Genomic DNA, 18,722 nt, shown 5'->3' with positions numbered 1-18,722 from the left:
CTAATATTCTCTCTTTCCCTCTCCCTTTGCCCCTCACCCCCTAAAAAAAAAAATAATAAAAAATAAAAGCATATGACATATCTTATCTCTCGTAAGTTTAAGGTATACATTTTGCTTAATGAAAGAGAATAATGAGTGCACTGAAGGACTATATAGTAAAATATCTAGGTCATATAGTAAAATATCTAGCTTCCTTCAAAACCTGCAAGCAGCACACAAGGACCAACGTGATCAAAGTGCACTTTTAGGGAAAATATTAATTCTTCTAGTATAGAATCTCAGCGTTCCCATTCTTTTTTTGAAATATGATTCCCTAAAGAAGTAACGTTAAGTTTAAAACCTGACAGAAAGAAACTGCTCTAGAAAAAACCTGTTGCCTTTGCTAATGTGGAAGAAAGAGGCTTTCTCCATTTGCAGTCATCCCCAACCTCCCCGCCAACCCTGCACTGAACAGGACTCGCACGTGTCCTGGCCCACACTCTCCTGCCTGCCTTCCGGGAGATCACGACGCCGCTGCAGCACTCTGCTCTTCCACGCCACAGCACAAGGCTGCCATCTACAGAACCATTTAATCCGTTCAGCACCACCCAGGGAGAGCGAGAATCAGCTTCAGACAAATGCTGCCTTCCCTTGATCTGACAAAAGAACCTATCCGTGAAGAATATATCTACGCCTGGACACGCCGGGTGTCATTCTCTGTTTGGGATATGTACCGATGACTACCAAAGTGGGGACACCAAGGCAGCTGGCCACTCGAGAAAACAAGTAGGGCTGGAAAAGCATCACCAGTAACATAAGACTTTTATGCAGAGCAACTTTTCCTAACCACGTTTCTTGCTTTTATCACAAAGAGACAGACACAGGCAGAAAGGCAAGTCCACTGGATATAGAGTGATTTTCCTAACTCTCTGTAGGATATCCTGTTCTCAGAGCTATGTAATTGCACAACTGTTAAAAACATGAAATGCCCAAAGATGTTTAAGTCAGCATCTGCTCTAAGTTAGTGTGCCCTGCCCTCCCCGTCCCCTCCCCATTTTAAGTTTGATCATTTGACCCTGGAACAAACAAGTACACCGCCATTGATTAGGCTCCCTCTAGTAACTGTCTTTCATTACCACTTACGTAAGTGAGGGATACAAACCATCCATCTGTCATGAGAAAACGCAAAGGATAAATAGCCATTACTGGGACCGCTCATTTCAACCACCACTGATTGGTCATCTCGTGTGAAGGACAAGAAGAAACAGGCGTGCTCCTTCTCTGGGTCACAGTTCACAGGACTCCTAATACAGAACTTCTTGTTCCCACAATCTGAAGCACTGAACTAGAAAAATGACAGGGAGAAAAAGTCCTTAATTACAGACCATGCAGTTCATTTCACCATGATAAAAGAGCCACTACCTTGAAGCACAAATTTTAACAAGAATATCTTTTCATAATAGAGATTCAAAGAAGGAAACAAAAGACACAACCCAAATTAGAAATGATCAGAGCAGTAGTTAGGTTGTGAACTTTTAAACTTCATTAATTTTAATTAAAATCTGGAAAACATAACATTAGTTGGACTATAATGTGCATGAGTATTAAAAGGACTTTAATACACAAAATTAAAAGGACTTTACACACAAAAGATTTCACATTAATGATGATCTGGAGCAAAGTTTCTAGTAAATTTTGAAAAACATCTTAGAGAATATTTAAGTCCACGTTGACATTCTTGCCTAAAGGGGATCCTTGAGCTTTTAGAATGGACTTTTAAAAGGGAAACAGACAAACTCTTAGCAAGTTTTTATATTTAAATCGTAAACTCTGCTTCTAGAATTCAGGTTCAAATTGGATATTAAAATAATATAAGAAAAAATGGTTATTCTCTATATATACCACCACTCCAAGTAATAGTAATAAAAATTAAGTGGAGGAGAAACAGGCGCAGTCCACAGTGACTTAATTCAGAGCTTCTTGTTATGGCAAAAAAGGGGAAGAGTATCAAAAAACGTCAGCTCTACAATTTGACAGAGCAAATGTATAGTCATCTTGTTAGAAGGCACTGTGAGGGTATATTTCAGAAGAGAGTTAAACATTACATAACTAGATCTAATGGGAACTGTATCAAAAAACTTCTCATTTCTACTCTACCAATACTTCTGGGCCACCAAATGTGTGGCGGGTTTTCCCACATTAGCCAATTCTGCAATTCTCTGTGGACACCAAATGCGTGTCCTGCACTGCAATTCCATTCTGACACAATCTACCTGAAGTTAGTGTCCAATCCTGCAAGTTAGGGACTTAGTCCCACAAGACTGCTCACTTCAGTAGCCAATCACAAGTTCCAGGTTCCCACTGGAGGGGACTGGAGGTTCCCATGACCCTCTCCTCGAGTTTGATAATGTACTAGGATGGCTCACAGAACTCAGGAAAACAGCTTTCTTACTAGATTACCAGTGTATTATTCCTTTTTTAAGATTTTATTTATTTATCTAGAGAGAGAGAGAGAGAGAGAGCACACATAAGCAGGGAGAGGGGCAAAGGGAGAGAGAGAGAATCTCAAGAGACTCCTTGCTGAGTGCGGAGCCCACGTGGGGCTCGATCTCACAACCCTGAGATCATGACCTGCACCAAAATCAAGAATCTGATGCTTAACCAATGAGCCACCCAGGAACGCCAAGTGTATTATTACAGGATGCAACCCAGGAACAGTCAGATGGAAGAGGCACACAGGGCAAGGTATGTGGGAAGGGGCATGGAGCTTCCACACCCTCTCTAAGGCACCATCCTCTAAGCACCTCCACGTGTTCAGCAACCTGGGGGCTCTCTGAACCCCATACTTTTGGGATTTTTATAGAGGCTTCACCATGGAGGCACGATGGATTATTGAGTCAATTTTCAGCCCCTCTCTCATCTCTGGAAAATAGGGAGTGGGGTAGAAAGTTCCCAGCATGGGTTGGTCTTTCTGGTGACCTGCCCCCATCTAGGAGCCCACCCAGAGTCACCTCATTAGAACAAAAGGTATTCCTATCACTCAGGAAATTACAAGGGATTTAGGAGCTCTGTATCAGGAACTGGGGTTAACGGCCAAATATTAGCAGGAACCACAGCAGAGACCAATATATGTATTTCTTATTATTTCACAGGAACTTCAAGAAAAGTCACAGTAGAGTGGAAAGAACAACCCACTACAAAACTTGGATTTTGGTCTCTGCTCTCCCCTCTACTCCATCATGTCTGCTAAAGAACTTACTGTCTCTCTTGTATACCTTCAACTACACAACAGAGACTGAACCCTGAGGTCCTTCTAGCTCTACAAATGCTATAATCTCATGACTCTGAATAAACCTTTCTATAATCAGAGATTATAAACCTGGTACAGAGATACCATGAAAGCTCCAAAAACAAATACCTTTTGTGTGAATATATGAAAAGATAATTTTGTCCTACCAGGAAGCTCAGGTCCAAGATGACCATTTACTCCCCTAAAGCAGCTCTGAAATTAAACATTAAGACTAAGTAAGCTGAGGGGTGCCTGGCTGGCTCAGTTGGTGGAGAGTGCAGTGTAATGCTTGATCTTGGGGTTGTAAGTTCAATACCCCACGCTGGGTGTAGAGATTACTTAAAAATAAAATCTTAAAAAAAAAAAAAAAGACTAAGTAAACAGAAGTAGTGCAAATAAAAGATCTAATTGTATGGTCAAAAGTGTAACATTCATAATAATGTAGTCAAATAAAATCAATATATATTTCAAAACGTAGAAGGAAAACAAAATGAGACTTTACACAGGAGCACAAGTGCTTTATTTGGTCTTCCCTACAGGAACAAAGAGCTATAAAAAGACAAAAAAAGAGAAGGAAAAGAAAAAAGTAACTAATATTTACAGAACTTCTATTATGTGCAAAGTAGTTAGAAACCTTATATTCATTACACTGTTTAATTCTCATAATGGTACTAAGAGCTAGATATTATGATTTCTCATTTTATAGGTGAAGAAACTGAGCCCTTGAGAATTAAGGAGCTTATCCAAAGTCACACAGAAGTAGACAAGTCGAGAATCAGACCTAAGTTTGTTCTTTCAACTGTAATAACCTGCCATAAGACATTTTTCGTTACATGCACTTCCGAATTAGTAAGTCTAACATCAGAATTTCTTTCAGAGAAACCTTCCTAATGTTTCCCACATGCATTACCCTTTACAAGATATGTTTTTTCAGTCATCATTCTTCTGAACCAGAGGGACTGAATGAAGTCTAGCTGATGACTTTGCAGAAGAGTTTCTGTAGTTCAGCACAGAGAATCCCCCAGTACTCATTGGCCTTAATGAAATCAGATCTATAAGTTACATCACTATTTCAAGATTCTCCTCCAAATCCTGTCTAAACTTAGCTCAAGCTTTAATCTTCCTCTCCACATTTGATATTCGGCCATATAGACTCGGTGTGAATATCATATCCACACCTCGAACATGTGGGGTCTTGCGTGGCCTTTATTCCGACCTGTAAGTCATAATGTTGCAATGAAGACTTCCTTCAGATTTCCTGCAGAAGTCCCCAAAACTTACTACCACGACCCAGTACAGCCACTTCTCTACACACTTCACCAAGCCTAGAACCACAATTTCCAAAGACACCGTTATTACAGATTGCATTTGGCGGAACCATAAAAATGTTACTTACTGGTTTGGTTAGATGGGAGACCGGAGGTAATGTCGACAAAGGGGCTATTGTAGTTTCAGGTGTCGTAAAAGGCAGTGCATTTGGCTGTGAAATTATCGGACCGGGAATCTTCACCCAGTAGATTTTATACTTCTCAACAACTGTGACTCTGAAATGCAGAACTAATGGGATCAAACAGAACCCTGATCGTGGCCCATCATAAATTTTTTAAAAAAGGGAAAAAAGAAAAGGAATATAGTAGGGACACACACCTTAATATTACCTAACACTACTACTACTTTTGTCTAAGGCCCATCTCTAATGACTCTTCCACCTCATCACTAAGTAAACTCTTACTGCCCTTGCTTTCTTGCTCGCTCTCGATCTTTCTTTCCTTCCCTTCTCCTCTCTTCTTTGTCTGCTCTTTGGGCATGCTCACAGCAGTCCTGAATGCTGGATCTTAGGACTAAACTGCACAGATTTCCAATCCCTGACATATAAAGAACATACTACTACTACCAATTTCAAAGTGTGGTATTCAAATTATTCCACCGGGCAAGTGTAGCAGGCAGCTATAGGAAGAAGCTATATAGAGGCTGCGTAAGCAACCATCAGTTCTTACTGGCATCACAGTCCCTTTCCACATTCCACACAACACACAGGTGCAAAGCTGTATTACTGTGTGCTGGGACCTGTGTACAAAGTAGAACAAAAAATACAGATGTGCCAGGAGAGCAAGTCTCCTTAAAATATATGTCTCTAACACATTAGACTGCTTTATTTAGAATCATTAGACTGCTTTATGACATTCCTCTTCCCCTTGCACATAGAAGTAACAGGGAAGGACATCTAATTCTACTGAATTTCATAATTCTGAGGGCAATTCTGAGGGCACCCAGTTGTAATTGATGCCTTTTAGTGGGAAGGCACTGCAAAACTTCATTCACTCACCAAAGGTCTATTAAGTGCCTATTAGGCACCAGGTCCTGTGCTAGGTGGAAAAAAATAAAACAAAAAGCAAAATGACTACTTATCTCACTAAGGTGGTGTCATTACTACAGCAAACCTCTCCTGTATGGGTGAATGTCCAACAGGTATCAAAAATGATACAGACCATTGTTGTTTCAATGTTACTAGTTGCAGATTTCTATGCTGGCCTACTCACAGAAACTTGATGTGATTTGGAGCATTGCTTGGGGCGTTCCAGTAGACTTTAACTTTTGTTTTCTTGGATGGACTTGTGTGACTCACAGCATATCCCTGAAATAAAATGGAGAAGAACGACCATTCAGTCACTCAATGGTAGAGCGTGGCTGGAACTACTATCATTTTGCAAAGTCATCTATCACTGCATAATGCTCACACCCTGGTAAAGGCTGTTTTATTTAAAGCAGGGACTCAGGAGCTCAACAAGTACATGCTGACTAGTAGACAACAGATTAGCAGCTGGCTCTGTGAATAAACTGGAGTCAACCGAAATTTAAGAACTGCAGAGAATTATGAACACTGGGTATGTTAATGCTACATACAGCCTGCTCCTTATTTCATTTATACCACACATTTATATTCCTTCCATTAACAGATACAAGGAGAATGAAGAAAAGCCATTAAAAGAAAAAATTCCTGCCTCCACATACATAGCATTATATTTTAGGAATACCTTTCCCTTGAACAATCTCATTTCCCACTTTCATTCACCTGGCAAATTTCTACTCATTCTTTGAGGCCTGACATGGAGAGTCCCTCCTCCAGGGAGCTCTCTCTCAATTTTCTCCAGCCTGTGTGTGAGTTCCCCTGCTATGCTTCCCACCCATCCTGTGTGTTTCCAATCTAAGTCTATTTACGTGTTCTCCTCGTGAATCTGTCCTATAACCTTATGTTCCACTTATGTATCACACGTCATACGTTCGTATGTTCTACCTATGTGTAATGCTCTGAGCTCTTCAAAGAACAAGAATAGGTCTTGTTCATCACCATATCCCTTCGCACTGGGGCCGTTCCTGGTATAATAAATTTTTATTAAATGAATGAATGAATGAATGACAAAAATTAGACCTCTGCCCCACTCTAGAATCCTATCTTCAATACTAACACCCTTTATAATCAATATAATAAGAGTCAATACTAAATAAAATATCAAAAGTCTTCAAACTACTGCCTTGCCTAGGATGCTGATGTGTAAAAATATATTGCAAATAGGAAAATTAGGGGGAAAGCTTGATCACTGTGAATCTATTCAGATGTCTGCAATACACGGGTAATGTCATTGTTTATCTTACAACCACCACCCTGTAGTGAAAAGATCCACGGAAACCAACAGATTTCAAATGTAACACAAACCTGTACGTCTTCACAGGTCAGAAGCTGTGACACCTGACTGTCAATCAATGTGAAGGAGCCAACAGGAGGGCCACTCAAATCCTCCGCATCCCGTGCTTCTAAGAGAAAGCCTCTAAACGGTTGACCTGACAAGGTAACTGAGAAACAAACAAAAAGACAGTTTAAGACGTTTAGCAACATCCCCAAAAGGAAACTGTTCAGAGGGGGCACGTGGGTGGCTCAGTCATTAAGCATCTGCCATCGGCTCAGGTCATGATCCCAGCGTTCTGGGATCGAGCCCCGCATCGGGCTCCCTGCTCAGCANNAACCCTGCTTCTCCCTCTCCCACTCCCCCTGCTTGTGCTCCCTCTCTCGCTGTCTCTCTCTCTCTCTGTCAAATAAATAAATAAAACCTTTAAAAAAAAAAAAATGGAAACTGTTCAGAGGCACCTCACAGTTCGAATCTGGGTACATATAAAAAACTACTCCAGGAGAGAAAATGGCAGAAATTATCCTATAGACAAAGAAGTTCTAAACTGTGTTCCACAGGATTCACTCCGTGAGATGTTAATAGCCATTCCAAAGGGAAAAAAAGGTAGGTGATGGTCGGGGAACAGTCCATGGGGCCAAATTAGTCTGAAAAGTGCCGAATGAAAAGTAAATACTTGTCTCTTTACTGAAAACCGCCAAGGCCTTTCATGTCCTACTCTGCAGGACGAAACTCTCCGAAGAACATTGTCTGTAACACACGGGGGGTTCCAAACTTATTTTTCCATATATCCTTTTTGTCAGAGTTTAATATTTTGCATTTCTAGAATTGCAGAAAATAGTTTGTAAAACACTGTTATAAATACACCTTTAACAGTCGGCCCACATTTCATCAGAAGAATCAGAAAAACACAAGGGTTTACACTGTACGAAGAAGAACACGGGTTTATTACACCTTAAACCAGACAAAATAAACTTCACTTTCCTCTTCTATTGAGTTGATAGTATGGTTAAAAAAGATCAATTAACTAATGATAAAACTGTACTTAAAACCTACTGTGACTGGGGAGCAGATATACCACTTAAGTAATAACAGTCATCGGTAGTAGTTAGACGCAAAGCGAGAAGGACAAGATGGTGGTATCTTATGAAAACAGGTGAACAGATTTAAATGAAACTGTATAAATCCCTCAGTAATAAAGATTCAATGTACAGGAAAAGAGTGAAACTCAAAACGCAAATAGTTAATCCCAGCCCAGTACCTTCGATCTGATCTCCGGGTCTGAATGTCATCTGACTCACTGAAACGTTGTGAACAGGATCAGGGTGTGCGGTATGACCATGTTCAGGAACCATTCCATGGCATGACCCTCCTACTTTCCCACTGGGATAATTAGCCACAGAAGTAATATGCAGCACAAGTATGAAGGTACCGAGGGTAAATCCAAGAACTGCCATCTCAAAAAGAAGATTCAAAGCACGTTATTTTCATACGTAATTAAAATATAAAGCTTTCATGCCACAGAACCGTAATTTTAGATGGCTGCTTGCTTTCAATAGACAGCTAGCCATATTTTCAAAAATATGTAATAAAAAGAATACGATATGTGAAGTTTGACCTGGATTTGCATCTCGGCTCTACCAATGACCAATTACGACACCTTAACCAAATCACTTATGCCACCACTTACCTTAAAAATTAGGAAACTAACAACCTCCTTTCAAGCTGTTTTAATAAAATGAAGATACAAAAAAATAATAATAATAAAGATACAACCCAAAGACTGACAAGGAAGATAATAAATGTTAGCTTTCATTAGCATGATTTGGAAATAATAAACCAGTACACTAAAAGCAAAAGTTTCTATTCTACTTTATCCTAGAAAGCTTAAAGAACAAGAAATGTTTCTTCTGGGTTTAAATACCATCATCTAAATAAGTCTCTGATAGGACTTCTCCCAATTTCCCATGAAATTAATCATGACAGGGTGGATGATTTAATTTGCAATACTGAAAACTAAGGATAACAGAGACCCAATTGCAAGAAACAATATTTCTATTACCTATAGCCCAGGTACTTCTGAATTAAGAAACACCACTGTCAGTCTGAACAATATTCTTCTCTTACCATCTGCCCAACAGAAAACCAGCTACTTTATGTCAGTCCCACCCTCTTGTAGCCTACAGCAATCACTTCACTTGGTCCTTACATTCAGAACCTGCAAATCACAGCATATAACAAGGCTAGAGGAGGATGGCAGGGACATGTTACCAGTAGTAAAAAAAAAAAAAAAAGCTTGTGGAGAGGCTGCTGATGGGCAGAACCCAAGAAGCAGCTCATTCTCCATAGAGATGGAGTTAGACAAAATAAAAGCACCCTTAGAATCATTAGAATTCATTACCCTTTTATGGTCACGTAAATTACAAACCCCACATTGAACCAGCACTATTGCTAGACACCAGAGATTACACTGGGGGCTACACATTTCAACCAGCCCTGCAGCTTCCACCAGGATCTATCAAGTAGACAGCATAGGGTCCAACGGTACCATATACCCCTGCCTTTTATCAAACATCAAAGCCAGGTAGAGTTTTTCCCATTTAAGGATGAGCAAAAGGAACAAACAAATCAAGAGGATCTGAAAGAAAAACCTATAACATAAGAGAAGCACAAGATTTCTCTATAGAGTCATAAGAAAAATGTAACTTTGAAAATGGTTAATTACTATAGGAAATAACATTTCAGAAAATAACTGTCTTAAACATATATAGTGATATATATATCAATTATTTCTCAATAAAACTGGGAGAAAAAAGAAAAGGAGTACTAAAGAGTGGGGCAGTAGAAGAATTTTTCTATTCAAACATGGTTTTTGTGTGCTTTTGTCAGGGGTGGACCTGCTTTTAGGACTAGGCAAGATTTGCTGGAGAGGATCAAGGTCATAGTTTTAACCGTGTGACCCTAGCCAAATTATTATGAAGATGAAATGCAGTAATGTGCCACTCACCTAAAGGATGGTATAGGGGAAGAGTCAACCCAGCTTAGCAAATATTTATTTGGTACTGACTTCCTGCCAGGTGAAAGTGGAAACAAGACGTGATTTCTAGTCTCTGCTACACATTGCATAGCTGAATGACGTCAATCCAGTTATTTAATCCCTGTCTCAGCTTCTCCATTTGTGAAATATAACTGATGAACCAGAATAAATTCAGGATCACCTTCATGCCTAACATTATGATTTTAAGAAAGTCAAGTGGGGATGGGGGCACCTGGATGGCTCAGGTCATGATATCGGGGTCCTGGGATGTAGCCCTGCCTCTGCTCAGTGGGGAGTCGCTTCTTCCTCTCCCTCTCCCTCTGTGATCTCTCTCACTCTCGCTTTCTCTCAAATAAATAACATTTATTTAAAAAATAAATAAATAATAAAAATGGAAAGGAAAGGAAAGGAAAGGAAAGGAAAGGAAAGAGCGAGCAAGCCAAGGGGGTAAAGGATATCAGGAATTATCAAAGCAGGAAGTGTAAGCAGGGAAAGGGAAGTGACAAGGCGCTACCACCTGTCCATCATTAGGAAAATGTAACAAACATGGTCAGGGAGGGAAGTAAAACAGCAATTTCTTTGTCCTTGGTCAGATGCTGACCAGTCAGGATGAAGCTCTATTTGCAATATAATGGCAACTGACGGATTTTTCCAGGTCATGATTTAAGAAACAGCCTTTTTTCAAAGTAATACTATTCATTAGCCAACCTATGCCAACAGATTGCATAGTTATGAATGAGAATAAGGAGTTTTTCATGGAGACATTTAAGTTAAAATTCTGTAATGTGGATGATGTACTATATTATATTCTGTTATTAGGTCTTCAAGCACTGAAAAATTCACACCAATTTTGTATGATTCTTTAGTTTTTCATATTCATATTCGACAGTGGGTACAATATAGAAAATAAAACAAAAGTATCATAATTTGCATTCTGTTGTCCCAGGACAAAGACAGATGAGTTTAAAAAATTAAAAGAGAAGTTATCCTGATTCTCTAACTGAAATATTCCCAAACCTGATATTCATACATAGTTTTCTTTCTTGCCTGAAAAACAGGCATTTCATAAAAAAGTATGATGACTGCTTATACAATGTTCTTCATACATCTCACACAAAGATAAAACTTCAAAACAAATGTATTCTTTATTATTTTAATACCAAATTCTTGTACTTGCATGAATATTTAATTATTGTGATTGTGGACCACAGAGGCAAGTGATATTAATCAAGACAATATATTTCATTAAAGCAAAGTAAAATTCAGATAAAATGAGAAGAATCCAATTGGAAAACATCTAGATGTAAGAAAATCATTAGACCAAGGAGTCTGTGTTAAGAATTTTAATAAATTAGTCATTAAATGTCTTTTTATTGTGTCATTCCGAGAACATGTGAGAAAAAGAAGAAACGGAGGAAAGCATATCTTTTAAAACCATGTCAGATGATTAAGCTGGCAAATAACTAATCAGGTCTTAGTTATACTGCAATCAAGCTCTACCTCTCGTTGTTAGTCATTCATTTTAAATTAAGGCATCAAAAAGTTCAAAAGTTAACATGCACGCAAAAATTGTAGGAACTCAGCCCAGTAACACCCAATCTACATTACCCAAGATAAGAGTCTAAGCACACTTAATCAATGCACAGCTATGAGGTAACAAGGTTTTCTTAATTATGAAGAATCAGTTGGGGGGAAAAAAAAACTTAACCAGAAGGGTTCACTATAAAATATTTAAATAATTTAGAAAAGGTTGGTTTTGGGTTTGATTGTTTTGGGGGGGGGGTTGTTTCTTTTTTTTCTTTTGTGTTTTTTTGCTATATGCAATTTATGTAATTTTTTTACTGTACTCAGATAAGAAAAGTAAGAAATATTTTACATTATGATCCAACAAACATTTCAAGAGATGTTATTTACCTTTACCACATGGGATAAATTCATACATTTTCCATTCCTTACTTTTTTTTTTTATGTTGGTGTTATCTATCCTACTGAATCGTTACCTTACAACCTATCAATGGATCTTAAACTACAGTTTGAAAAATACTACTTCAGAGCATATACAGTCCATTACGTTTCAGCCTTGACTCGAGCTCTAAATTAGGAGTATCAAGGATTTCAGTAAAATAAAGGAGAGTTCTCAGAACCAAAAATAAGCCAAGCAACAGGTAGGATTTTGGAGATAGGAGATGGACTTATTCAATGAAAATGTCTTATTCTCTCTTATTCCATTTGTGAACCTAAACAGAAACTATCAATATGGCTAATAAATGAGCATTCTCACAGTGACCTTCTGCAGGAGAAAAAAAAAATTATCATAACATAAAAACACTGCAATTCAAAGCATTTAAACATTCCTTTCAGAATGTCCATCAACTACATTCCAACAATGTTCCAAGTATATAACTACTTATTACTCAATGTAGTTTTCGTTTTATTTTATTACTAGAATTACAATGGCATTATTTTTTTACTTTGTTGTAAGTGTAAAATATTTCAATTAATTTGTAAGTTAAACATGCTTTTGCTTCTAGGCTTTGGGCCTAGAAAGAGAACCACCATATATAATACTGCTTCTCTTGGAAAATGGAGTTGAAATTCCAAGCCGAATTGGAAATTAATTTGGGGACCCAGCACATTTGTAACATCAGCATTTCATGTACGATCTGGGGCAAACCTGACAGGCCTTTGGCCCAAAAAACCTAAAGAGACTAGGGCTAGACGTGGAGAGAGGTAGAAATAGAGTGGCAGAGTTAGGTGAAAAGAATTCTAGAAAAATAGGTCGAACCATAAGAAGGATAAGGAGACTGATGAAGTCAAAATAGTTAAGACTAGGCACAAGAGATACACAGAAAGCAATGAAATTTCTAAGACATAAAGAAAAGGATTACATTTCTATTACACAGGAGGGAAAAAAGAGGATATAGCATGGAGAAAAAGAAACATTTAGTAAGAACCTGGAAGATACTACATCTAATATAACCCTTATAATAAGCAGATAGTATCTTCATTTAGAGATGAAAAAATGGAGGCCAGGGACTATACACTAAATCATATATACTTTTAGGATTAGAACCTAAATCTAAGGGCAATGTCCATGTTCTCTCTTCACTTTGCATCACTGCTCCCTCCTTGCAGAGAGAAGGATGTAGAAAGTAAACAAATTCAGCAAGGATCCAAATTTCACAATGAACAACGTGAATGGGGGCATACTGTGACAAAGCTGAAATCTAAAGTAGCCTAATTCAGAATGTTGAGGGGTGCCCGGCTGGCTCAGTCGGTAGAGCATAGGATTCTTAACCTCAGGGTCATGAGTTCGAGCCCCACACTGGGCACAGAAATTACTTTAGAAAAAAACTACAAGTGTTTTGAGGCCCCTGGGCTGGCTCAGTCAATAAAGCATGCAACTCTTGATCTCGCAGTCCTGCGTTCAAGCCCCACGTTGAATGTAGAGCTTACTTTAAAAAACAAAAATAAAAATACTGAGTCCACTCTAGGAATCTAAGAAGCAATGTAGAGATCTCTTTCATAGAACTAAAACTCCTGAAAGAATGAACGTTAAAACAATTAGTTCGACGCCTAAAATCACCAAGTTGTCAATAAATAGTAACTGCCATTATTTATTACCACTATTAAATTTCCTTGTCACCAGCACGTGCTAATTTCTTCCCAACACTGTTGTGCTTAGACAAGTGAAATTTTCATATATTTCTTTCACCTGCATTTAATTTGTTCAAGCCTTCTAAAATATTTCAGAAAATGTGCTCTCCTTCTTTCCACTAATTTAACTTTACCTTCATAGAAAACTTCCACATCAAAAATTAAATTGACTTTGATAGCAGAATCTCAAATTATAGAGAAATTGAAAAATAGGTCAAGTATTTCCACTTCCTCAGATAAAAATGTTTCAGACTCCATTTGCACAGCAGGAAGCAAAGAGAAAAAAAAGATTTTTTTTTTTAAATTAGCAATTGGACTTATGACATTTTCAGAGATGGTTCTAAAAAACAAAGAGGCACCAAAAATGGCACATTGAATGTCAGTTTGAGATCTGTCAGGTCTAACAACTTAAAATGGTTGAAAGAATTCTGAAAGAGAATTTAGAGTTTAAGTAAAAAAAAGAAAAATTAAAGGGAAAGGTAGAGGAAAACCACTGAAGAAAAAGTAATGGGTAACTCCACAATCTAATCCTGATTTCCCTAATCACAGCATCCTCAGCAAGTAATGTTTCCATCTTCTTTAACTGGAAGCAAATACCTTATTACATGATAAAGAGCTTTCATCTGGATCATTCCACATGGCCCTCACAATAACCCTGTACTCAACACGAAATTAGGTACAAAGTGGAATGGCCCCTTCTCTAAAGATGCAAAGCTAATAGATGAAACAAAAGCAAATGCCACTAATCTATCATTTAAATGATACTATTTATTGAATCCATTCTAGTCATCACAGTAGGTACTTCACAGAAATGAACTCTAATCCTTGGAAGAAACTTACAAAGGTTTTTCGGGGGGGGGGGGTTGTTGTTGTTGTTTGTTTGTTGTTTTTTGTTTTTGTCATACAGACACTGAAGCTCACGGAGGTTATAAAAAACTACAGTGTATGGGGTGCCTGGGTGGCTCAGTTGTTAAGCGTCTGCCTTCGGCTCAGGTCATGATCCCAGGGTCCTGGAATCGAGCCCCACATCAGGCTCCCTGCTCAGCGGGGAGCCTGCTTCTCCTTCTCCCACTCCCCCTGCTGGTGTTCCCTCTCTCGCTCTGTCTCTCTCTGTCCAATAAATAAATAAAATCTTTTAAAAAAATTTTTAAGAAAACTACGGTGTAAGATCACACAGGACAGAATAGGAAAAAACTGCATTTCATTATAGAAATTTAGAGGTATACGGAGAAAATAAGAAGAGCTAACAATTGCCAAGGGCTTACATGTCAGACATCATGTCGAGGATTTAACACCCATTTCTCAAAACAACCCAGGAAGGTGTGAGGGGTATAACTGTCCCCACTATGTAAAATAGGGCACTGATTAAGATATTTATCAGAGGCACAGCAAATGAGTGGTGAAAAGTATGGTCTCTGATCTGGCTTCTGAGGTTTTGTTTTTTTAAAGATTTTATTCATTTGATAGAGAGAGATACAGCAAGAGAGGGAACACCAGCAGGGGGGGTGGGAGAGGGAGAAGCAGGCTTCCCGCTGAGCAGGGAGCCCAGCGCGGGGCTCGATCCCAGGACCATGGGATCATGACCTGAGCCAAAGGCAGACGCTTAACAACTGAGCCACCCAGGCACCCCTGGCTTCTGAGGTTTCAACCAATAAGCCATCTGTAACTCCAGATTAGACCCTTAAGGCTGACATGGTAAGTAAACAAGGCATTATGGAGGAAAAGGGGTTCAGAATGTACACAATTTGAACAGGAGCAATAGAACAACCAAAGGTGGAAAGAAAAAAGTGGGCATGGATTTTTGGGGGCCATTAAAGGACTGTCTACCTACATCCGAAGTCAAATGTTAGAAATAGTCATTGTCAAAATATTGTAATCAAGTCCGGTTCCTTTCCACGCCTCATACATGAACATATCCATTCCCAAGACTTTTCCCCTTGGCCTCTACATTTCTCTGCAAGCTTATCATCACTTCCATGACCTCAGTTTTCATCCCTAGGATATCTCCCAAATCATCCAACTGCCCCCACCCCACATCTCCACAATGCTTTCATTCAAATTTCCAACGCTATATAGATTTCTGTTTGGATGACAATAAGCTTAATTTGTCTGCAGTGAAATTGATCATCTTTTCCTCCAGACTAGCTCTTATGTCTGACTTCCCTATTCTGATGGTGGCCTGTCAACACATTCCTGGTCAGCAATACTCGAAACCCCATATTCTCAAGATTTGACCCCAAACACTCTTTCAGACCCCAATTTCCAAACAAGCTCTGCAGATTCTTCCTCCAGCCTACCACCCTCCTACCTATCCCATCTGCATCTGTCTTCTACTTTCCATTCTCTCTATGACATCTGTCTGCCACTTTCCATTCCACCATCACCACCAAGCATTCATCACCTGTCATCACCTGTCAACAAAATTAATGAAACATTCTCAATTGGCCTCTCTGTTTCTTTATCTCCATTCTAATCTGTCCTACACAACACCACAAGATCATTTTCCTAAAGCACAATTCTCACTCTTCTCCCACAGTCATATCACTCTTTCCCCCAGAAACCTTCATCTGCTTCCCAGGAATTATTACATTAAGGACAAAAACTTTGGACATTTAATGTTTTGTACTATTCAGCCCAACCCCATTTTAAGGATTTTTTTTCCTCCCATGCTGTAGCGAAAACGTACCATTTGTACTTATTCCTGGAATAAGCACCACTCCTTCTACCCATGTTCTGCCTTCTAACTGGGACCTCCATTATTTCCTGCGTCAAATTCCGACCCATGTAAAAATAGATATATTTTAAATGGGAAAAAATAAAATACAAAAATTTCTGTACACTATGCTTTTCATGTAAAAAAAAAAATTCATCGCCTGTCATTTCATGGAAAATGCAGAAGACCGCTAACATCCAGCATAAGGAAGGATGTAGAAAAATGAGCACACTCATACACAGTGAAGAGCGTAAATTGGCACAATACTTTTGGAGGAAATTCAACAGTATCCTACTAAACTAAAATATGTTTCACCTCTGACCTAGGAATTTCACTTCTAGGAATTTATCCTACAGAAAAACACACAGTTACACAAAAATTGTATTTGTAATAACAATTTAAGACAATTTGGGTGGTTACAAAAATAAGCTATGCCATATGCAAACTATAGATTACTGTATACTCACTCACTTAAAAGAATGAAATAGAATAGTCAATGACAGGGGCACCTAGGTGGCTCACTCGGTTAAGCATCTACCTTCAGCTCAGGTCATGGGATCAAGCCCGACATTGGGCTCCCTGCTCAGCAAGAAGCCTGCTTCTCCCTCTCCCTCTGCCTGCCACTCTCCCTGCTTGTGCTCTTTATCTCTGTCAAATAAATATATTAAAATTAAAATTAGAAAATGGAAAAACATTAAAAAAAAGAATAGTCAATGACAAATATAACAGCTAATAATTACTGAGTGTTTTATGGGAGCTAGGTATTCTTTTAAGTGCTTTGCAAGTATCAGCTCGTTTCACAAAAACCCTGACATGAGTGTGCATGTACTTAAGTGGAAACATGCTCGTGCCACACTGAGGAATGAAAACAAGCAGATTATGAAATGATATGTAGTATATTGAAAGAAATATTACTTAAAAGTTAAAGGGAAAAGAAAAAAAAAAAACCCTTCGACTCCACACTTTTAACAGTTCTCAAGAGTGGTTACCCCCAGGAGAGTGTTTTCAATAGGGGAAGAGGAGTGGACTTCCTCTTTTTAATCCTCATTGTATTGTGCATATTTTTTGAAAAGCCTGTAGTGTTTATAATATAAAAATAATTTAAAAATTTTAAAGCATGTAGTGCTTTATAATACAAAAATATTATAATAAGATAATACTTTATAACTACAAAATACAGATATATAAATAATGTAAAGAAATACAATAAAACTGTTTAGCTTTTTTCTTTTATCTATTTTCAAACATTCTATGTTACTTTTACTGTTTTTGTTTTAGTAAATAAAACCTCCTCCCCCTCTTTCAAGGTCCATTTCAAATGCCATCAACTACTGTATCCTATGAGACAGTGAACAGTATGGACATCAAAATCACATAGTTCAATCCAGCTGCAGGTTCGAAACCAGCAGGGACCACCTTAGTGACTGTGGGCAAATTATTTAACCTCATCAGGCCTTAGTTTTCACATTTTGTTAAAGAAAATGCAACCAATACCAAGGTGCTTTGTGAAGGTTAAATAAAGCGATACATATGAAACATTTAGCACAGCGCCTGCCATAAACCAGGTCTTCCATTACAATCTCCTTCTTCATAGGAAACAAACTGAGGGTTGCTGGAGGGGAGGGGGGCGTGAGAGGGTGGGGTAACTGGGTGATAGACATTAAGACGGGCATGTGATGTAACAAGCACTGGGTACTATATAAGACTGATGAATCACTGACCTCTACCTCTGAAACCAGTAACACATTATATGTTAATGGAATTTAAATAAAAATAAATAAATAAAATCTCCTTTCCGTGGAGTCTTGCCTAATTCTCCCAACCCTCTATAACTGCTCTCTCTTTGGAACCTCCAGAAGCTTTGGTTTTGCTAATAAAAAACGTTATCACACTTGCCCCAGCTGGTGACTTTCTTACGGCCAGCTTGTTGATCCCCTTTCACACTGACAGCAGACAACCTTGAAAACAGCACTTACACAGTGTGATTTCCAGAGAATCTGACATTACCCAAATGGAGAGCTGTGAAACAGAAGCTATACTTGGCCAAGAGTCAACATGCTGGCTTACTAAACAACTTACCAGAACTCATCCCCTTCAACAAAACCATCCTCTGCAATGTCTAGCTCATTGTTTTCAATAAATCAATAAACCAAATTTTAGCCTCCACCTCTGTATAGTACTCAAATCTTTCCACTTTTTCTTTAATTCAGAAGAAAAAGAAAATATCTGAACTTAAAAGTTTAGCTTCATAAATATCCCTGATAACACATTTACAAACCAAAAAATCTCCTTTGCCCCTAGGTAAGCACTGACAAGACTTTTCTTAAAAGGCGCGGGGGGGGGGGGGGGGGGGGGGGGGGGGGG

The 18,722-nt window shown here is 38.6% G+C and overlaps 1 protein-coding gene across 1 annotated transcript in view; it reads right to left on the bottom strand.

Annotated features, from left to right (window-relative positions):
- Positions 1–8,481, bottom strand: part of FRRS1 (ferric chelate reductase 1) — a 34,110-nt gene extending 25,629 nt beyond the window's left edge. The window contains exons 1-5 of the mRNA XM_008697675.2: positions 8,213–8,481; positions 6,984–7,120; positions 5,809–5,903; positions 4,665–4,812; positions 1,142–1,324 (exon numbers count right to left, since the gene is read on the bottom strand). Coding sequence (XP_008695897.1) covers positions 1,142–1,324; positions 4,665–4,812; positions 5,809–5,903; positions 6,984–7,120; positions 8,213–8,408 — 759 coding nt within the window. The 5' untranslated portion in view covers positions 8,409–8,481. The remainder of the gene's footprint in view (positions 1–1,141; positions 1,325–4,664; positions 4,813–5,808; positions 5,904–6,983; positions 7,121–8,212) is intronic.
- Between the last annotated feature and the right edge of the window lie 10,241 nt (positions 8,482–18,722).

Source organism: Ursus maritimus, unplaced genomic scaffold, assembly GCF_017311325.1.
Source record: "Ursus maritimus isolate PB19 unplaced genomic scaffold, ASM1731132v1 scaffold_12, whole genome shotgun sequence".
NCBI lineage: Eukaryota > Metazoa > Chordata > Mammalia > Carnivora > Ursidae > Ursus > Ursus maritimus.
Note: the sequence above shows the minus strand (reverse complement) of the source record. Positions and strands in the feature narration are given on the sequence as shown.